The sequence below is a fragment of the Dipodomys merriami genome, unplaced genomic scaffold (assembly GCF_024711535.1).
Source record: "Dipodomys merriami isolate MVZ:Mamm:240054 unplaced genomic scaffold, mDipMer1.0.p SCAF_28, whole genome shotgun sequence".
Lineage (NCBI taxonomy): Eukaryota > Metazoa > Chordata > Mammalia > Rodentia > Heteromyidae > Dipodomys > Dipodomys merriami.
In genome coordinates, this window is record NW_027204270.1 from 7,240,001 (window position 1) to 7,262,445 (window position 22,445).

General features: G+C 45.8%; 1 protein-coding gene across 1 annotated transcript in view; it reads right to left on the minus strand.

The window, feature by feature from the left end:
* The window catches only part of Mtor (mechanistic target of rapamycin kinase), a 124,588-nt gene that overhangs the window by 39,661 nt on the left and 62,482 nt on the right, over window positions 1–22,445 (minus strand). The window contains exons 29-31 of the mRNA XM_070037349.1: window positions 8,208–8,283; window positions 5,246–5,385; window positions 224–324 (exon numbers count right to left, since the gene is read on the minus strand). Of these exons, the coding sequence (XP_069893450.1) occupies window positions 224–324; window positions 5,246–5,385; window positions 8,208–8,283 (317 nt within the window). The remainder of the gene's footprint in view (window positions 1–223; window positions 325–5,245; window positions 5,386–8,207; window positions 8,284–22,445) is intronic.

Below are 22,445 nucleotides of genomic sequence, written 5' to 3' on the forward strand. Positions count from 1 at the left end.
TGCTTTCCTTAGCCTCCCCATGAGGATCCATTTTTACTCATGTCTTACAAGCTAGTTGAAACCACAGAGTAAAAAGGGCAAATGTGAAATTTAGAAGTGGATGGGCATTGTTGGATTTACATTTGGACTGACTGACATCCTTCTTGCAACCACAACACCTAATTCTGACAGAGCTCAAGTTTCTCTTGCCCCATCTTGGCTGAGTACCTGGGCAGAGCCTTACCTAAGCCCCATGCGGCTGCAGCAGCCATCCGGGCCATCTTGGCTTGAGTCTCATCATTCACCAGCGTCCACTTTTCACAGCACTGCTGGTGGAGCTGCCCCCTGAAGGCAAAGAAACATGAAGTCAGGTTACCCAAAATTCCCTCCACAGCCACCAGCCCTTCTCTCCTGCTTGGGGATTATCTGAAAGCATAAGCATGATGGAGCCTGCCTCAAACTGGGAGCCTTTACAAAGCACTTCCTCCCCAGTCAAATAACAGAGAAATGGATGGGCTATTTGTGTTCCTTGTGGATTGAAGGACCATATCTAACTGTGTGATGTAAAATATCCTGAACATCTGACTCCTTCATAAATATTAAATAACTTGTCTCTTCTGCTAGTACAGGCTGGGCTCTTTCCTTTTGGCAAATCTACAGAGAAAGCAATCAAAAGAGACACATCTGGGCATTCATTTTGGGCTCAAAGCTATAGTGAGAGCTGGCTCTTAAAAACAGTATTGGACAAATGGATTCAGTCTGAGATGAGGCCCATATGAAGTCAATCTGAACAAAAGAAAGACAATAGTCCATCAACTGGAAATATATATGCTGCTTATTCTCAGTGTTACGCAATATCTGAGTGTGTGGATAAGGACCATGACATATTGACATATAAATGGTACTTAAGAGATCCCAGTACACAGAGCAGAAGCTTTGTCAAGAATAGGGAATTTCAGCCAGGCGCCAGTGACTAATGCCTGTAATCCTAGCTACTCAGGGGGTTGAGATCTGAGGTTGGAGATTTGAAGCCAGCCAGGTCAGGAAAGTCCACGAGATTTTTTTTTCTAATTAATGAACAAAAAGCCAGAAGCAGAATTGTGGTTCAAACAGTAAGAGCATTAGCTATGAGCAGAAAAACCTACGGATAGTGTCCAAGCCCTGAGTTCAAAAGCCCAGGACTAGTGCGCTGGCGTACACTCACGCGCGCACACACACACACACACACACACACACGCACACGGACACGTGCACGCGCACACACACGCACACACACACACACACACACACACACACACACACACACACACACACACACACACACACACACACACACACACACACACACACACACACACACACACACAAGCGGAAAGGGATTTTCTACTGATGGTTAAAACTGTACTCTCCAGGTTGGGCATATTGGCTCATAGCTAAAATACCAGCTACTCTGGAGGCAGAGATATAGAGTGGATCCAGACTTACGGCCAGCCTAGACAAAAAGTTCATGAGACCACCATCTCAACCAATAAAAAGCTGGGTGTGGTGGCAAGCACCTGCCAGCCCAGCTATGCTGGAAACATAAAAGGAGAATGGTGGGTCCAGACCATCCAGGGCAAAAAGCAAGATCCTATTAAAAATGTAACAAAAGCAAAAAGGATGGGGAGCTGTAGGTATTGGATCATTCAAAGATAGATAGAATGCAAATGGTAGAATGCAAGACCCGGAGTTCAAACCCCAGTATCAAAATCAAACAAAAACGGTATAATTCTTAGGGGGTGGGGTGTGGTTCACTGATACAGAATTTGCCTAGCAAGACCCTGGGATCAGCTTCTTGGAGGCAGATGAATATGGGAAAAGGGGAAGTCCTAACTCACTGGCAATTCCAGACTATTCCTGAGACGACTTCAGGCGAGCACCTGTCTCAGGCAGGTTCAGAATATAGATATGCTTAAAGCAAAAGAAATTCAGAAATTGCACTCTAAACAGACCTGACAGAATGAAGAATATAAAAAACCTGCATATGATCAGGAAAAAAATTCTGCTTCTTTCATCTCTTTTTAAATCTATTTAGTCTCCCGCATTCTTAAATCCCTTGGTCAGCACCACTAGCCACTTATACTTTATAGGTAATTATAAAACTGGAAAGAGCCCAAGAGAGCAAAGGTATGAGGGACTGAGAAGTGCAGTGTTGGGAGACCTCAGGCCACTGTGTCAACTCTGAGATACTGTCTCCTCAAGTATGATGAGGGGGCTGGATGAAATCCCACCTCCAGTAATCACATCTCAGCTTGCTTCCAATGCAGCGAGAGATCCTAGCCAGCGAGGGTGTCATTTCTAAGTTGGAAAGAAAGGGTATTTGGAAGGGAAAGGCCAAAAAATACTTTGAGAAGGAAGTAGGGTAGGGAGGTTTTCAAAAAGTAGAAAAGGAGCAGAAGAGGACAGTGGTGCCAGGAACTAGACAAATAAATGCAGGGTTTGGAGAAGAGCAAATAATTTGGCCAGAAGTCAGATCTGAGACAGAGTCTATACAGAAATGGAATGGAGAATTGGGTTGAAGCCACAATAAAAAAGACAAAGGCTTTGAAGCTGGGCCTGTAATCCTAGCACTCAGAGGCTGAAGCAGGAAGATTGAGAGCTGAAGGCAAAAAGAGTATATAATAAGACACTGCCTCAAAAACCAAACCCCAAACCAAAACAACAAAAAAGCGAGACTTTGAAAGCCAGGCTGTGATATCCATATGTATACCAAACAGCCACGGGGAAACACTTAAACATTTCAGGAATTGGTTAGAGCTAAATTCTAACAACTTTTATCTTGTTCCATCTTTCTTTGAAGAAGACATGGCTAAAGGAAAGCAGATTTGAAAGGAGAAAAAACTGTGTTTGAAATAACATGGTTAACTCTAAACACACTGTCTTTAGCCTCCAGTGGCGCTGTATAGCAGAGTTTGGGGAGGAGATGGTCAGCGTGCACTGTCCAGGGCAGCAGCCATCTCATGATCCTAAGTGTGACTGAGAAATGCATTTTAAATTGTATTTAAATAGCTCCATGTGCTAGTTAGGACTGTTTATGATACCCGGCAGACTTAAAACAGCTTTTGTGTATAAACTCAGGAAGCAGACTGGATAGGAATGAATTATGAACTGTTTATGCAAGTAAGTCTACAACACTTTTGAATCTGCCTAATAATGCTTAGCCTAGAAAATTTTACACATCTCTCTTTCTGTCTTTGAATAATCCAATGCCTACAGCTGAATTCTCTGATATTGAATTTTCATACGGGTGCTGGGGGCAAGGCTCAAGTGGTAGAAAACCAGCATTGAACAAGAAAGCCAAGTGAGCATAAAGCCATGAGTTAAAGCTCTGGTTCTGGGGGCAGGCAGGAAAGTCATACAAACATCCCAATTATCTTCTGTTGGGATTCAGTAAAAACTCTGTGTGTGTGAGATTGTCTGTGTGTTTGTGTGTTTGTATGTGAGAGTGTGTGTGAGTGTGTGTGAGTGTGTGTGAGTGTGTGTGACTGGGTTTGAACCCAGGCCTTGTGCTCTCACTGTCTGTAGCGCTCTAACACTCAAGTCATACCTCCCACTTCCAGCTTTTTTTTTTTTTTTTTTTGTTAATTGGAGATAACAGTCTTGTGGATTTATCTGCCTCAGGCTGGTGCTCAACCATTATCTCAGATCTCAGTGTACTCTAGGCATGAACCATTGGTGTCTGGCATATTAAAGACTTTATTTTGGGGCTACAAATGTGGCTTAGTGGTAGAGGGCTTGCCTAGTATGCATGAAACCCTAGGTTCCATTCTTCAGTACCACATAAATAGAAAAAGCCAGAAGTGGCGCTGTGCTCAAGTGTAGAGTGCTAGTCTTGAGCAAAAGCAGCTCAGGGACAGTGCCCAGTCCCTGAGTTCAAGCCCCAGGACTGAAAAACAGCAACAACAACAACACAAAACCTTTAGATTGAGGAATAAAAATGATTATTTTTCCAAAAAAGTACATGTAAAGTAGGTGTAGCAAGATGACTTCTTAGCCTTAGTAACTTGGCTCATTACCTTCACAGAAGAGACTAGATTTTCTCTCTCTTGATATCCTTTATCCTGGCATAGCGCTATACACGAAGTAAGCAATAGCCTATAAAGGCAAAGTGCTCACAGAGGACAGTCTATTCCTGTTTCTAAAAGTGTTATTAGCAAGAGGTCATTATAACAAGAAGAAAAGCAGGGCTCATGCCTGTAATCCTAGCAACTCAGGAGTCTGAGATCTGAAGATTGTAGTTCAAAGCCAACCCAGGCAGAAAAGTCTGTGACACTCATTTCCAATTAACTACCAGAAAACCGGAAGGGGTGCTGTGGCTCAAAGTGGTGGAGCCTTGAGCAAATTAGTCCAGGGACATTGTACAGGTGAATTCAAGCCCCAGGACCTAAGAAAAAGAAAAACCAAAAGCCAGCCCAGAGGCAGGAAAGTCCATGAGACTCTTCTTTCCAATAAACCACCAGAAAACTAGCAGTGGTGCTGTGGCTCAAGTAGTAGAGGGCTTGAGCTGAAGAGCTGAGGGACAGTGCCCAGGCTCAGAGTTCAAGACCCACAACCAACCAAAACCAAAACCAAAACCAAAAACAGAAAGAAAAGAAAAAGAAAAACCAAGATTGTAGATAAAGAACATGAGATCTTCACTAGTTTAGTTCAGACAAGGTCTGAAAGCAGTAAAGTAGTTGCAGCAACAAGGAGTACACCCACAGCTAATCCTGTTGGGGGGCGGGGGGGGGGAGGGAGGGGAAGGTCATGGCTCAAGTGGTAAAGCAAGTTAGAGGCCCTGAGTTCAAATGCCAGTTCGGAAAAATCATTCTGCTTTTCTATTTGGCAGCTGAAACAGAATAGATATTCAAAAGACTACAGTGACAGATGATTCCTAGACAAATATCAAGTGAATAAAAGCAATAACCTGAAGGGAGAACTGACTGAGGAAGACTCATCAGTCTCTCAGCCAAGAGTAGTGCTCACACTTGTAAGCCCAGCTAGCTATTCAGGAGGCTGAGATCTGGAAGGGAGAATTTTAAAGCCAGCTGGGACAGGAAAGTCACTGCCTTCCAAATAACTGGCAAAAAGTAGAGGTAGAGGTGTGACTCAAGTGGTGGAGTGCTAGCCGAGCAAGCAAGGTAAGCTTGTACATGGCCCTGAGTTCAAACCCCAGTATCAACCCCCCAAAAAACAAACAAAACCAAGTTTCCCATGGCCACCAAGGCCATCTCTGGACATGGCTCACCATTCCCCCAAGGCCTCAAGGCAGCGCATACGGCCCAGCATCAGCTCCGGGTCATCCTTGTTGGTGTCCATCTTCTTATCATAGGCCACGAGTGCGTCCTCCCACTCATGCAGTTTCTCATACCAGGTAGCCTGGATCTCCTGCAAATTGGAAAGGAAGATGCCCGTGAATCACAGAGAACAAGACGCCACGCGCACAGCTTCTTTCCTCAGGTGGTCTGTGGTGCACACATGACATGTGGCCATCACGGTAGGTCTGGGCTTGATCTGAGGAACATTTCTGGGTATCTGGAGGTGGGCTGCTGTGTGGAGGTGGAAAGCCTAGTTCAGATCCTCAGATTAAACTCAGAGCACGTGTCAGGCCATGCTCCACCCCCTGCCCCACTTCCTGTCCTGACTAGGGGGTCACTGGAACCCCAGGAGGACAGGGACAGTGGGCTTCAACCTGAGCTTCTGTAAAGGTGGGAATGTCGGGCTGCCTGGCAGGGATGGCAGCTGCTTTCCTGAGGCCAGGAAGGTCAGCTCACATGACAGACACATGTGCACTTCTTTGAGACAAACAACTCACTGTTAAAAGTTCCTGATTCTCTGAATTCTTCATGCATTTTTTTTTAAGCGTTCAGGAAATAACTTAAAATACAATAGAATTCTACCACTTTTAAAATTCTTTGGGCAACCGTCCCCTCCCCCAGCAAGTCTCCCGTCCAGCGTTCCCTCCTGTGTGGTGCTTGGCTACCCTTCCAGTGTCAGGGCCAAAGGCAGGATTCCACTGCCCTGGCAGACGGAGTGCCACGCCGACGGGATTGTGCTCTTGAGCAAGACACTCTACGGGCTTCAAGCGTTTGACCGGGACTCCGTTCCATGTGTTTTCCATGCCTGCCTTCTGTTTGTCTTCTGGCCTTAATCAGCTCAGTAATTGATTATTTCTCCACTAGACCAGGGTAGTGGCTCTCCAGGGAGTTCTTTAACAATGATATGAATGTGCAGGACAGAATGCAGGGCCCATATTAGTTTCTCCCATTACCTTCCTCTTTCTAAATAAAATTGATGTCCATGTGGTCTGTACACTAATGACCACTCTGCTGAGCTGCCTGATCTGGGGAAGGAAGGTCATTTCTACTACATATTGCTACCTATACGTCCTCCTAGTGAGGACTGGCAGTGCCAATGCCCTCTGCTGCCCCTGCTTCCGACTGCCTTTCTCCAATACTAGTCTTGACATGCATTTCTATAATGGCTCTGTGCAAGATAAACTATCGAAGATCTACCTCCTTAGCCTGCCGAGACTAATGCCTCTCTCCTAGGCTAAATGTAAAAGACAGAACTTAGGGACAGAAGAGTGACTGACAGAGAAAGTGTAAAATCTTAAGATAAAATGGAGCCCGGGTAAATTTCCCATGTTAGATTTCTGCACAAGGAGCAGGTGACTAATGGGTGGCACATACTCCGTGAACCATAAGAAAGTAGAGGGAGCAGCATATGGAACAGGTCAAGCAGGGGGCAGGATATTGTGAATTGCAATGGATTGCAGAAAACTATAAGGTTTAGGCAATGAATCACATAAAATTCTAATGAAATTCCTGTTGCATAAATTGTGCTGAGAAAGCACAGGCTCTGCCAAGAAAAAGCCAACCATTGTCAAGCTTAATATGATTCAGCTACCTAAATAGAACAGAAAATCCACCACAGTTTAGCAATAATCCCAGGGCTAATGGCCACCTTAGAACTCGAGATGGAGACACTTTCCTTATGGCTGGCATTCTGAGCACTGGACTATAGGCATTCTGTTGGCAGAGCACCTACGGCCCAGCATGTGCTGTAGCCTGTATTTCCATTAGCACGTACTGGGGTCTAAGCTCTGGGGACATGACAGCTGAGTACAGGCTGGCCCGGATGGAATATGGTATACACTACTTCTGAGGGTACTTTCTGCCCTCTGGGAACAAGTACTATGGCAAAGATAGATGGAACATTTTTCCTTCCATTTTGTCATCTGCGAAGATACTGTGTTAGTCTAGTGACAAATAATATGTGCTCAAGGATTACCTTAAAAGTTTCAGTCCAAATTACTAGCACAGTACAAGACAAAATCCTAGACAATCTAATAAAAAAAAACCCAAACCTGTGAAGAATTCGTAATTTTCTTCATTCTCACCCCTTGGCTCTTGATTAAGGCAAATCAATGTAAGTAATCCACACGATTAATAAAAGGCTCCTCATCAAACATATGGCCTCAGAGTTTCTTGGTCTTTAAGGAATTCAAGGCTAAATTGATTAAGTTAGTGCTTTATAATTCTGGGATTATCAAAATACCCTCTCAAAACCCCAAGGAGTAAGGGGAATGTTTTAATATTAGCAGGGCAAAGACAGCAATGAAGCAGCAGCTATCTAAGCAATAATGGAACAGAAAGTGCCTTAATATCAGGTCTAATTAGAAAATGCATTTTTTTTTTCTTTCTGGGAGAACTGGCTACAGATTCTTCTGCAGTCTTCACTGTGTTCCAGACACAATGCAATCAGCCACAGCTTACAAGGACAACTTTGATCAGGTTAAATACCAGCTCTGGCACCAATCCAGCCTGGTTCAAGTCCTGTTTCTTCTATTTATTTGTTCTGTTAGGTCAGACAGGTCTTGACCCTGTTGGGTGCACAGATTCCTCATCTGCCAAATGGTTTAACAATGGTAGGTCCTTCAGAGTGTCCTGGTGAGGACTGAATCAGATAAGGTACACGGAGCACTGAAGAGGGTGAGGCATGTGTTAGAGCTATTCACAGCGTTCTGATGATGCTCAGTAAGGATGCAGTCCTGACAGCGGCTGTCTCTTTCACCCTTAAGCCTGAGTTAGACTGTTACAAAAAGGGAAAAACAATAGAATTGCCAACTAATTTTCTTAAGGGGCAGATGAGTGGCTGCTTAGCCATGTCTCTACCTCTTGATTTCCCAAAAGGAATGAGGCACTTACCAGCTCTCCAAAGTGTTTCATGGCATAGTCTAACACCCCGGCTGCTGCCTCGGGCTGCTGCAGCTTATTATTAATGCTGAGGAAACAAAAGGAAGAGGTGGTTACACTAGCAAGACTAGACTAAGGGTGGAAGGTGTGGGGACATGGGGTTGACAAGGTTTTACAGATGCAAGGTGAGCAGTGATCATCTGTTAACTACCCACTAAGCTCACTCTGCATGGTTTCATCTGAGAATATTTTGGGGCAGCACAGGAGATTGCACTCAAGGCCTCTAGTTTGCTAAGCAGGCGTGCTACCACTTGAGCTACATCTCTTGCCCCTTTTCCTGTTGGTTATTTTTGAGCTCAGGTCTCACTTTATATTGGGCTAGCATAGGCTGCAATCCTCTGAACCTGTGCTTCCAGGTGTTGCTGGGTGTAAAAGAGATGGGTGTGCTACTGTGCCTGGTGATTGGTTGAGATAGTCTCCAAAACGTTTTGCCTGAGCTAGCTTCGAATCATGATCTCTTACCTTCCACCTCCCAATTAGCCAGGATTAGTGGCTTGAGCCACTGTACTAGACTTAATCAAAGACTTTTGATCCCCCATTCCTGATTTCAGAGCAGCAAAAAGAATGCTACTATTTGATGCTCTGGGCCTTGTCCCTCACCCAGCACTGCTTTCTCTCAGATGTTCTTAATCAGACAACACATCTTTCCTTTTCCTTTCCCTTCCTTCCACTCCCTTCCTCTGCTTTCCCCTCCCTTTTCTTCCCTTCCCCCTCTTTTCTTTCCCTCTCTTCTTGTCTTTTTTCTTTTGGTGCTGGGGCTGAAATCCAGAGCCTTTTAAGAGCCAGACAAACGCTGTACCATTGAGCCATACCCCACATGCCCATTTTTTTAAAATCAGAAAGCTTCGATCCCAGATTCTCTGTGTTGTCGTGCATGACCCTATGGATCCATCTGAACTCTTAAACTTTAGTTCTCATCAGTTGTTTTCAGTAATAGGAATAAACAAAATTAATCAAAATGGTTGGATTCTAAGCTTACAAAAGAGGACTGGATCTGTGGCTCGAGAGGTAGACTAAAGCTGAGAGCACCAAGACTGAGTTCAACTGCTGGTATTAGGATTAAATGTTGTTTTTTTTTTTTTTTTTTTTAAAGCATTTATGCCCACACAGGTGTCACTGAGGCTAGCCATGCACGCCAATGACACAAGCCATAACCCTGGAGCCAAGACTGCAGTCATGCTGACTGTCCCCCTCCCAGGATCAAAACATTGGTGAAATAATAATCTCATGCCTCATGATTACAAAGCATACTTCCAATTCAGAAGCCTCCTTGGTCCCTCTTCAGGGACCTCCAGTCGGTCTGAGGAAGGCGTGAAGGAACTCTTATAGAGAGTCCCTTGGGCTGGCCCTAGTGTGAAAGTGCAGTGTCATCTGCAGGCTGGTGGGGCCCAGGGGGCTAGAGGACAGTCACCATATGAGGGCTGTTGGCCACTGCCCCTGGAAGGCCTGGCCCCTGGCGTTGTTTAGTCGGAAAGGCTAGAAGGAAGTCATGAAACAGGAAGGCTGTGGGACTTAGACCCTTGTTCTAATAGGAACTAAACACAGCTTGAGTTGTGGAAGGACAGAGAAGGAGGAGGATCACAGGATCACAATGATTAGATTTGTTTATTGGTAGGGCTACATAAAAAATGTGACATACCAACTTGGGAATCTAGACTGATTTAATAAGCAAGAATCTAGTTTGCCATGAGTACTACTGTCCACTCACTGCCATGGGGACAAACTGTCTTCTTCTAATTTTTAGTGGTTTTGGGGGAAATGCCAGAATTCGGGTTCAATGTGGTAATACTGTTACAAATGTTATTAATTTTTTAAAAATTCCACCACATTTCATTTCTTTTAATAACACTGAGAAGGACCTGCCCAGAACTCTGATGAACTAAAGAAGTTAACATTTGTGAAAGTAATAATCTAATAGTTTGTGTTTACAAAGCACACTTCAGTCTTTCCATCTGTTACCTCCTGGCCGCCTCCTGCATCCCTGAGAACAGGAAGGGGAAGGCAAGGGGAGCCTGTCTTTTTTATTTGGTCGGTCATGGGGCCTGAACTCTGGGCCTGGGCGCTGTCCCTCAGCTCTTCAGCTCAAGGCTAGCGCTCTACCACTTGAGCCACAGCACCACTTCGGTTTTTTTCTGCTTATGTGGTGCTGAGAAATCAAACCCAGGCCTCATGCATGCAAGGCAAGCAATCTACCACTGAGCTACTTTCCCAGCCCCAGGAGCCTATCTTACTATGGGAAAAGTGCCTCACAATGGGAAGGGGCCCCCCCACTGTAAATCACAGTGAATCTGGAGGGTGGGGTCCCCACAGTATCTGGAGTGCTCTTGTGTTTCTATGTGGAGTCAAGAGACTTGGGTTTACATTGCTGGAACTCTAATTCTGCCATTTATAACAGGTCACCTTTTCTGAGTTTTAAATTCCTCATTTAAAAAATACAGTTCATACTATCTTCTTCAGTCATCAGAGAATTACATGACACAATGGATAGAAAGCTTCTTAGCAGGTTCTAAATGTAGGCCAGACATTGCATAAGGATAAAACTTGCCAGCAAGCCTGGGTGCTAGTGGCCCCTGCCTATAATCCTAGCTATTCAGGAGGCTGAGATCTGAGAATCACAATTCAAAGCCAGCCTGGGCAGGAAAGTCTGTGAGACTCTTATTTCCAAAAAACCACTCAGAAAAAGCTGGAAAGACAGGCAGAAAAAAAAAAAAAAAAAGCCAACTCACAGACTTTTTTGCCCAGGCTGGCTTTGAATGACAATCCTCAGAATTCAGTCTTCTGAATAGCTAGGATTGCAGGTGTAAGCCATTGATGTTCAGCAATAATAATTGCTTTTATTTTGAGACAAGGTCTCGGTACATAGCCTAGGTTGGCTTTGATTCTCCATTCTCCTGCCTCAGCTCCCCAAGTGCACACCATGAGCTCTTGTATTTATAATTAACATGATGAGGTATAGATTTGTCTGAAAACCAGGATGGTATGGTATATAACATGCAATTACATACTGTCTGAACTCTATTCAGTGGATTCTTGGGATGGCCTTGGTAGGCATATACTATTCCTGGTAGAACAAAACTGTTTTGATGAGAAAGATAAAAGTACTCTTTATCTAATTAGAAACAATCTAACTCTAAGAAGTAAGCATAAAGATCCAGGAGTTCCAACAACTTGATCCAGGAGTTCCAATGTTGTGTTCTGGAACAAAGTCTATTTTTAAGAACAAATTATAAACATAACTAAGGCTTGGCTCATTTTGGGGGCTCGCTGACACTGTAGTTAAACAATCAAAACCAAATAAAAGCCTCTTTCTAATCTTCTCTGCCACTAATTATATTTTTTAAAAAAGTGAGAGAGTTTAACAACAAGTAATCAAAATCAGGAAGTAGTGATTAGAGACCTCATAGCAGAAATTCAAATTTTACTTTAATATTGCGATGCCTTTGAAATTCTTCCTCTAAGGACAGACCAGCAAAGCACTGCAAATTAAAAATGAAATTTCCTCATATGCCCCTAACTCCCGTAGGAGAAAGTCCAAATAAGTCATCTTTGCAATGCTTCCCACTCAGTGTACCAAAGCGGGGAGGCTGAGCAGGGTTGGGGAAGACTAAGCAGTAGGGGTTCTACAGGGGGTGGGGGGAGGCGTGGCGGGGGTGACCAAATCTTTAACACTGCCATGAGACTTGGAGTTGTACTTTGAGACTCACGAGAAACTTGTCTAGCAGTAAAAATACTTGGTGAATAATGCCAACTGTGGGGATTGGGATTTAGCTCAGTGGAAGAGCACTTGCCTGGCAAGCACAAGGCCCTGAGTTCAGGCCTCAGCTCTGCAAAACAAAAAGAACAATAACAACAACAAGAAGCCAACTTTGACTAAACAGACTAGAACATCCTCATGAAAAGCAAGTGAGCTCAGTGTGAGGAATTAAATTTCCTCATCTTAGATTTGGACCTGAAGAAGACAATTCTTGCTGATCAAGGGTCATCCTGTTTGAGACTTTAATGTTGCCTTCTTCCTCCATGACATCTGGCTCACCATCATGCAAGGCTATGAGTTATAACCACAAAAGCCAACAAGAAGAGAGCTTACTTGGTCTGGGCAATGACTTCCTCACTGACACTGGCTAACACTCACACGTGGTTCTCTGGCTCCCATCCCACAATTCCCCCGGCCCTTCAGAAATCTTTACTGCGAAGCTTCCAACATCAGTCAGCATGCTACCATAGCTCGCCTGCCAGGGCAGCTTGCTAAAGGCTGTCAGGTTCCTTGGGTTAAGGCTGCAAGGTTCAGGAGAAATAAGGGCCTACTCAAGGTCTGCACTCTTGCTTATCTGGGTAACACAGACTATTCTTAGAAATAGTTCCCATTTAGCCGGGTGCCGGTGGCTCATGCCTGTATACTCAGCCTCATACTCAGGAGGCTGAGATCTGAGGATCTCGGTTCAAAGCCAGCCTGGGCAGGAAAGTCTGTGAGACTCTTATCTCCAATAAACCACTAGAAAACCGGAAGTGGCGCTGTGGCTCAAGCGGTAGAGCGCTCGCCTTGAGCTGAAGAGCACAAGGACAGCACCCAAGCCCAGAGTTCAAGCCCCACAACCGACAAAAAAAAAAAAAAAAAAAAAAAAAAATTCCCCTTTAACCTTGGCAGTGGTTTAGGAGCCTGGAGAGAGAGGAGGTGCGGCTCCTGGAAGAAGTCTCCTTTGCTCTCAAGCCCCTTGAGGTGCTCTTCTCCCATGGAGCAGCTGCAGGTGTCAGTAAAGCCTGTGGTATAAATACTCCCTGCATCACTTCCCAGCCTGCCTTTTGTCTAAAATCAAGTGTAGCATCATTCCCGTGTGTCCCTCAGTCTTTCTCTATTAACCCAAAGGACAAACTGCTCCAAGGCCCAGCCTAACAGCAGAGGAGGTCTAATCATCCACACCCTACCCTACCAATGGTGGGCCCATGAAGATCGGACAGCAACCAAGTGCTGAGACCACAGGATTCCATGATGACTGATAAGTGCACTGAGGCAAGAAGGAAAAGAGGCAATGACGATGTTAAGACAAGACTTTGCAAAAACTAGGAGGTGCTGATGCCAAACGCCCTCTTCACCCCTGGAGGAGCGTGTTTCTATTCTCCATTTTCCAGTGAGAATACCCAGTTGTGCACACAGAGCTCAAAAAATAAATTCTGTCTGCAAAATAAAGCCCAGAACGCAGGGACAAACTTGATGTTAGGAAGCAATGAAGAGGGAAAGACCGGAGCAAACTGGAGGGGGGGGGGGGGGGTTGAGATTCAGTGGAGGAATTGTTGTACTCGTTTTGCTCCATTCCCCACTCCAATACTAAATTTTTTCTAAAGGAGGGGGGATTACAGGGCTAGCAAGCAGGAAGATTCTGTTGAGCAGCTGAGGAAAGTTCTTTCTGAAGCTGAGTGAACTGATGAGCAAGGTAGGTTGCTGCCTTGATGCTTTAACAAAGCAGATTACATGAGGACCTCCCCTCTCCTGGAAGTCTGTTGCCCCGGGTGGGTGGCTCATTGCCTGCCAGGTGCCCTGTGGACTGGAGGCAGAGAAGCTGTGACCCGTGCCCCCTGCTGTTCCCAGGTGGTTTTTCTTTTGTGGGGGTTGGAGATAAGACTCTGAATTCAGGACCTTGGCTTACCCCCATTGAGCCATGCCCTTGGCCTTCTTCGTGGCACATTGAGTCAGGTGTTATCTGCTCAAAGCTCTCAGTGCTTACCCACAGCAAAGCAATCCCGACTCTGTTTCTGCCAGCTGAAGAACACTACTGTCCCTGAGGGGCTTCCTGGGTCTCGGCCCCGAGGGCTCAGGACGGAGAGTGAATGACAGGAACAGGCCTGGCAGCTCATCCACGTGTGCCAGAACAGGGGGAAGGTGCAGCTGGGCACACGGGGCACATCTGGGGGAATGCTTGGGATTCCCCGGCGCTCCCGGCAGGAATTTATGAGCACAGTGCCCGTTGGCTTCCCGTATGGCTCTGGACCTTCTTGCTAGTTCAGACTGTCTGTGTTTCATTTGGTTTTCTGTCAGGGAAGAATTCTCTGAATTCCCTTGGCACCTGGTTGGTGACACGTGCTCTGCAGCTGGTCTGGGGGGAGGGGGGGGCGTTCTGATCAGTCATGATGAGCCACGCTGGACCCTGCGTGTGTTTTTTTTGTTTTTGTTTTGTATTTTAATAGAGTAGGGATCACTTCAGATCCCCTGTCACTCCTCTCAGTACTGAGGCTTAGCTCTGGGTCCAACATCTGATCAGAACCAGAACACTTGGATGCCCGCACGCAGGTGGGGCGAGCTGGGTTGTGTGGCCCCTGATCTTCATCAGTCAGCTCTGGGAATAGGAGGTGGTCCGTGGCACTGAAGTGTAGATGCCCCATTTTGAATAGCGTTAACTTCAAGCAGAATGACAGCAGAAAAGAGTGAAGGCAAAGAGAGACCACTTGAAATGTGGCGTGGAGGAAGGAGGGATAGGGTGCTTGAATGTGGGCAGGAAGAAAGATGGAGGAGACTGACATCCAAAAGCCAGAGTCCGGGGATGAAAAGAGCACAGGCCTGGCAGGGTCAGAACTTAGAAAAAGTAACGTTAGTCCTTTTTTGCACATTAAGGAAGAGAAGGTTGGTCCCATTATGGTGTTTTAAAGCTGGGACATTTAGTACTCTTGGCAGCATACACTATAATCTCAGCACTCCAGGGGCGGCAGGAGGAAGATCAGGAGTTCGAGGGTAGCATGGACTACGGAGAGACTCCGTCTCAAAAAAGTCATTTTGGGGTCACAACACAGGCACTCTCCACTTTACTCAGGCTCTTCATAATCCCTTTAAATGGCGGTGTAATGGGGTCACCCACTGGTAGTACCCCAGCTGGCCAAGAAGAGCATCTGCTAGGCCCAGGACACCAGGAAATGCTGCTCATGAGCTCGTGCACCATGTTCTCTTTGCGCAGAGATCCGTTCTGCGCTCCTGGGAGAGGAGGCATCTCCTGGCTGGTCTCAGGCCCTTGTGGTTTTGGTACCACCTAGCAGGAAGCATAGAGTGATACAAGCTTTGGGGTGTGGAAGCACAGATTTGTGCTAGCTGGGTTCCTCACTGAGGGCCTGTTGGAGGTGTGTTGTGAGAATGATGAATGGCTGTCGCACTCCCAAAGCTCTGGCTGATTTAGGGAGCTACTGGCAGGCACATCGCTCCCAGCATGTCAGCCAGTTAATTTCTTCCAACTTTATCTTCTTTGTCAACACTTCTTGACAAATTGGCCATTATCTTTTGATTGTACAATATGCTCCTTTTCTGGCGATGCCAGAGGTTTGCTCCCCCTTTCTGCATCTTCATTTCCAGAGTGGAAGGAAGAGCTCTGGAGAGACTATTAGGAAGGAGCTGGCAGGGGCATGGGGCAGGGTTGAGACAGAACCCAGTGGATACTTCGGGTAAAGTCCCGATTGCTTGATTTCTGGATGTCCAAGAACTCCGAATTGGTCTATCATATGGATGAAGTTACGAAACACAAATAAAATGAACTGGCGCCTAGTTATCTAGAAGCTTCCGATGCTCTAGATTTAAACATACAAGTAGATGTGAGCTAGAACTGGGCCACGCTGTAGGAATAATGATGCCCATTCTGGGATCTGAAAAGCTATACCTACTCTTTTTTCCTCCCAATACCAGACTTTGGACCCAGGGCCTTGTGCCTACTTGGCTTGCTGGTGTGGCTTTACCACATAAGCCATGCCTCTACTTTTTGGTAAGGAAAAATGCTAATGGAAGAGTAGTATGACCCCTGCCTACAACTGGATTACCAAGACTCATGGACAATAAACTATCCAAAAGAATTTGGAGAGTGGAAGTGCCAGCACTACCTTCCACTGTGACTGCGCCTAGTGTCAGAGGCGGCCACAAGACAGCCCAGTGCTCACTGCATTTCCTCGATTCTCAGATGCACACTTTTCCACACTTCTTTTCTGAGTCAAGAGCTACAAGGTGCAGGAGGTGGAGCACTCTGGCACTGTTGAATGTTCTCTCCACAGCATCCACACAGATCAGAAGCAGATTCTCCAACTCCCCAGGTGAGCAGGGCCATCAGATCTCAGGCACTCCTATTCCTGAAGGCGACTCGTGCAAGACAGCAGGCTTCTCCCTTTGCAAAGTCTCACACTGCAATCAAAGCCCTCTGGCTTCATCAGAAACCTCAGAACCTTTCCCTTTGTATAACTCTCCACTGATGTCAGCTACCTGCCCCTGGGGCTTGTAAGATACTCTAAGAAGGCAAGAAGCTATGAGGTGAAGTCTAAAGACTTTGGGAAGTCTTTAGAGCAGTGGGAAGTCAGTGTGTGCTCTCCTGGTGACTGCTGAGACAGCATCTGTTGGGCGAGGATGAACCTAAATGAGTTCTAAAAGAAGGACCCTGAAAGATACAACTTGGGCTTGTGCTCTCACTACACAGCTAATGACCGTCATGCTACTTGGGCTAGGTGTAGTTTTTTATGGTGTTTGGGGTGAACGTGGGGCATGCTCATCCACTCGGCTCGCCCTAGCCCTCACTGGAGGAGGCACATGGCTCCTTTCCAGAGTTGTCTGTTTTGTACTAGGGTTTTTTTTGCTCCTAGCGGGTGCTCTAGCACTTGAGTCAATACTCTAGGCTGGCACTTTGCTGGCTAATAGGAGACTTCTTCTGCCTGGGCTGGCTCTGAACCACAATCTTCAGATCTCAGCCTCCTGACAGACAACTGGCTTGGACATGTTGTTTTGATGGGAGGAACTCCTCATTTCTGGGACCGGGTGCATTTCTTCCAGCAGGGGTATGGGAAAACAACAGGAATGCAAACGTGTTCTAGAAGCCAGGAAACAACTCAAAAAGCAGGGCTCATACTTCCAAGAGGCCCCATAGTGACACCTCGAAACATCTGTTTACAATTAAGGCACAGAGTAAGCTTTGTTCACCCATCCAGCCTGGAGCCCGAACACTATAAAACCTAGTCACTCTTGTCATAAGCTGGTTGCTCAGGCTCAACTGGCAAAGACCTCTGACATTCTTAAAGAATGACAGGCTTGTTTTCCAGGGTAAAGAGAGTCTAGCCCAAAGAGAAGTTCTGCAGTTCAGGTGGCAGCTAAGGTAGGGCATGGCCCTGTGGTACTGGCTTGCTATTGCTCACAGGATCTCATTTTGGATTCACTGACTAACTTAAATCACAATGTAATGGGCATCAGCTTCCCTCTGTATAGACAGGATAATGTTTGGTTCCTGGACAAAGTATGGGGAATAAGGCTGCCCAGAGCATAACGCTGGTTTTATGGGGAAATGCCACCCCCCCCCATCAACACTAGCTGCTACATGTGACCCCTCAGGATGATGTAGGCTGAGACAACCAGATATGCCATGGATACAGGCCACCCAAGCATACAGGAGTGGGATTGAACTTCCTCCAATTGCTCTGCGGCCCTCTTTGTGTTCATCCTCAAAAGAAAGAAGGGTGAGACTGGAACTCCTGGTGTCCAGAGAAATGATATGTTAAGGATGCTAGCTCAAGTCACTAATTAAAGAAGAGTGTTCAACTGTTGGAAGTTGTTTTAAGAAGGGAGGAAGTGGGATAAAGGAGAGTGAAAGGGGTTGAAACTAATCAGGATCTATTGTGTATATGTGTGGAAATGTCACAGTAAAACCTCCTTTATACAACTAGTATAAAACGGAAGCTTCAAACAAATGATCTCAACTCTTCAAAAAATTTTTTCCCTTTTTTTTAAATCGGTTGTGGTGCTTGAACTCTGGACCTGGGCACTGACCCTCAGCTCTTCAGCTCAAGGTGAGTACTCTACCACTTGAAACACAGCGCCATTTCCAGTTTTCAGGTGGTTTATTGGAGATAAGAGTTTCATAGCTTTTCCTGCCTGGGCTGGCTTTGAACTGAGATCCTCAGATCTCAGCCTCCTGAGTAGCTAGGATTACAGGCATGAGCCACCAATGCCTGGCAACTCTTCCAATTCTTTTCTTTTCTTTTTCTTTTTTTTTTTTTTGATCTGGTCGTGGGGCCTGAACTCTGGGCCTGGGTGCTGTCCCACAGCTCTTCAGCTCAAGGTAAGTGCTCTACCACTTCAGCCACAGCGCCACTTCTGGCTTTTTCTGCTTATGTGGTGCTAAGGAATCGAACCCAGGGCCTCATGCATGCAAGGCAAGCGCTCTACCACTGAGCCACCTTCCCAGCCCAACTCTTCCAATTCTTACAGCTTTGATTTTATGACTAAGGAAGAGGAGTTGAGTACAGTAGCTCATGTCTATAGTCTCAGCTACACAGAAGACAAAAGTAGGATGATCACAGATCAGGCAGGCCTGAGGAAAATGCTTAAGGCCTTAATCAAAAAAATAACTGAAGCAAAACTAAAGTTAAAAAAAAAAAAAAAAGAAGAAGCCAGGCACTGGTGGCTCACGCCTGTAATCCTAGCTACTCAGGAGGCTGATATCTGAGGATCGCGGTTCAAAGCCAGCCTGGGCAGGAGAGACCGTGAGACTCCTATCTCCAATACACTACCAGAAAACAGGAAGTGGCGCTATAGCTCAAGTGGTAGAGCGCTCGCCTTGAACTGAAGAGCTGAGGGACAGCGCCAGGCCCAGAGTTCAAGCCCCACAGCCGACCAAAAAAAAAAAAAAAGAGCTAGGAGGGTGACTTAGGTGATGATAGGCCTTCTTAGCAAACATGAGGCCCTGAGTTCAAACTCAAGTCCTGGGAAGAGTTAAAAAAAAAAAAAAAGACCTAGATCTCAGTTCAAAGCCAACCTGGGCAGGAAAGTCAGTGAGATTCTTTTTTTTTTTTTTTTTTTTGCCAGTCTGGGCCTGAACTTTGGGCCTGGGCGCTGTCCCTCAGCTCTTCAGCTCAAGGCTAGCGCTCTACCACTTGAGCCACAGCACCACTTCCGGCTTTTTTCTTTTTGCTTATGTGGTACTGAGGAATCAAACACAGGGCCTCATGCATGCAAGGCAAGCGCTGTACCACTGAGCCACTTTCCCAGCCCCGTCTGTGAGATTCTTATCTCCAATTAACCACCAGAAAACCACAAGTGGGACTGTCGCTCAAATGGTAGAGTGCTAGCTTTGAACTGAGGAGCTGAGGGACAGTGCCTAGACCCAGAGTTCAAGCCCATGACCAACAAAAAACCCCAAAAAAACAAAAAAAGAAATTAATACTCTGTAGTGCCTTCTACTGGAAAGTAATGACTATTTTTCTAGCACCTCTTGATGTTTTCCTTTGTTCTTAAGACTTCTGGTATCTAAGAAATCTTGGAAGATCGCCAGTTGCTAAAGAAAATCCCATCTTCTGGGCTACCCTCTAGAAGCTGTGTGGCTTGGGATGTGAGGTACGGAGGTTTTTCTGAGGAAGGCTTGATGGCCGCCCCTTGCGCTCGTCATAATGACTGTGCTACCTTCTCACAAACTGCATGTCCATGTGTGTTTCTGGACATTTCATTTTGTTCCATTTCCCTAGTCTATTTTTGTGTGAAAAACACTGCCTTGTTACAGCTTTATGATAAATCTCCATATCTAGTAGTATAATTCTTCCTTTTAAATTTTCTCATTAAAAATCAGCATATTTTGCAACAATGTGGGCAAATCTGGAGATTACTATCCAGTGAAATATGTGAGATACAGACAAATACTGCATGATTTCATTCATATGTGGAATCTAAACAAGTGAAATCACAGAATTAGAGTAGAACAATAGTTACTGGAGTTGGGAGGGGGGAGTCAGACGGCTGGTAGCTGGGGTTGAAATGTTGGTCAAATGGAACTATATGAGTGGCTTCAGTAGTAGAGCACCAGCCGCGGGTGAAAAAGCCAAGCGAGAGCAAGAGGCTGGGGCTTAAACTCAGGGTCCTTGTGCTCACTTGGCTTGCTTGCTCATGGCTGGCTTTCTTGAGCCCCCCTCCAGTGGGGCTTTTTGCTCATTAACTGGAGATGGGAGTCACAGACTTTTCTGCCTAGACTGTCTCTGAACCAAGATCCTCTAGGTGTCAGCCTCCTGAGAGGCTAGGATTATAAGTGTGAGCCACTGGCCCCTGGCTTAGTCTTCTGTCTCCCAATAACCCCTCCCAGTTTGCTAATATTTAAACAACTTCAGCTCGTCCCAAGCTAACTGTTGCTTGTTATCTCTCCTTAGTTGCCTATGCTTAAGCTTCCCCCAAGGGAGGGAGGGGGCTTCTCGATTCAATCATTGAAAGTAACTCAAAGTAACTCTAGTTTGACTTTCTCTCGTCTCTGGCTGGGGCTTGGATGATTATATAAATCCAGTGGGTGGCACAGCCAGGCAGGCACTAGCAACTTCCCCAGGCTTTTCTCTCAGCTTACTGTAAGGAGGTTTCATCTATTTTGCTGGTCTGACCTAGCCTGGGCAGAGTGTGGACTAAGCTGAATCATAATGGAATTCAGCTTCAAAAAAATCAGCGGGGAGGTAGAAGCCTTTTGTGCTTTCACAGAGGAACTTATTCATCTGTGCAACATAAAGGTGGATATATTCTCATCACAGGTAACAGGACAGGAGCTGTAACGGCAAAAGACCTTTCAAATAAATGTGTGCAAGTAAATCATCTAAGGTCACCTGAGGGAGCCTTGGTACCCACTGTAAGGGAATTTTATTTTTATGTGGAAGTACTCCATTAAGCCATCTCTCCAGATGGTTACAGGAGGTAGCCGCTGAGGAGGCAGAAATCTGTGAGGCTGAAGTGTGCTCACTAGCACCTCTCAGTGGTATGTGGGCGGACTTGGATTAATGTAACTGCTACACTGAGATATATGTGTACTTGGGCGGCCACTGAGCCTGTCTCTCCCTAGTTTCTCTCCCTCCTCTTTATATCTAACTGTAGAATAAGCCAAGTTAAGACCCTTTTTGGAACAGGGTCTGATATAAATAAATAAAAACTATAGAATGATCCCTTGGCAAAGTCCCTGAACTCAAAAACAAAATCTAACGCCAAAAGTTGACTGATAATCCACAAAATCTCATGTCCTTCTGCTTTCAGGGGGTCCCGGGGCAGCAGGTCATGCTGGATGTTGTATCCGATCATGGTATGTGGCATTTCTGCAGCATGTGGCTTGCTAATAAGCAACATGCTATTGATGGCTATATCTCTCTGAAGAGCTCTCTGGAGTTTAGTAAACCTGAGAGGATGCTAACCATCAGTGAATTCCTTGGACCCCACAAATGCAGTAGAGCCCAGCTGAGCCAGACAGCAGGGACCAGCAGAGAATTTCTTCTGGACACAGAATACAAAGCTTCTAAGGGTACTAGCAGCACTCTCCCAAGGATGCATATGCAAACCCTGGTCCATCTGAGTCCCTATTGAATTTTTTTTCTTTTCTTTTCTTTCTTTTTTTTTTTTTGGTCGGTCATGGGGCTTGAACTCTGGGCCTGAGCACTATCCCTTAGCTCTTCAGCTCAAGGCTAGCGCTCTACTACTTGAGCCACAGCACCACTTCTGGCTTTTTCTGTTTATGTGATGCTGAGGAATTGAACCCAGGGCCTCATGCATGCAAGGCAAACACTCTGCCACTAAGCAACCTTCCCAGCCCTCTTTTTCTTTTTTTTTTTTCTTTTTTCTGTGCCAGTTGTGGGGCCTGAACTCAGGGTCTGGGCACTGTCCCTGAGTGCAAAAGCTCAGGGCCAGCGCTTTACCACTTTGAGCCACAGCAACTGTTCTGGTTTTTCTGGTGGTTAATTCAACATAAGAGTCTCACAGACTTTCCTGCCAGGGCTGGCTTTGAACTGCGATCCTCAGATCTCAGCCTCCAGAGTAGCTAGGATTATAGGCAGGAGACACCAGTGTCCAGCTCCTTACTGACTTAGGGAAAATAAAAACAAACAAACAAACAAAAAACCCAAAACAGGTTGGTAACTCCAGCTGCTTGAGTAGAAAGCACTTCCTGAGGAGCTAGAAACCCTGAAGGAGACGGGCTCTGGGGAACAGTGGCAGGAAGAGCAGCCAGCGTCAGGTGTTTATGAGGAGGAACCGAGTAGTAACAGTCAAGTATGGCCTCAGTGGGTCCCTCACAGAAAAACAACAAGCATATGTTCCAAAGGCAGAGCTACTGTTTCAAGGACAGAGGGACCTTTGTACATAGTCTCAGTGAAAAACTTATTTTAGGATGTTTGCACATTTGCAGATGAGCAGTGTCCTTCAAGTATAGCATATAAAAATGACAATGAGGGGCTGGGAAG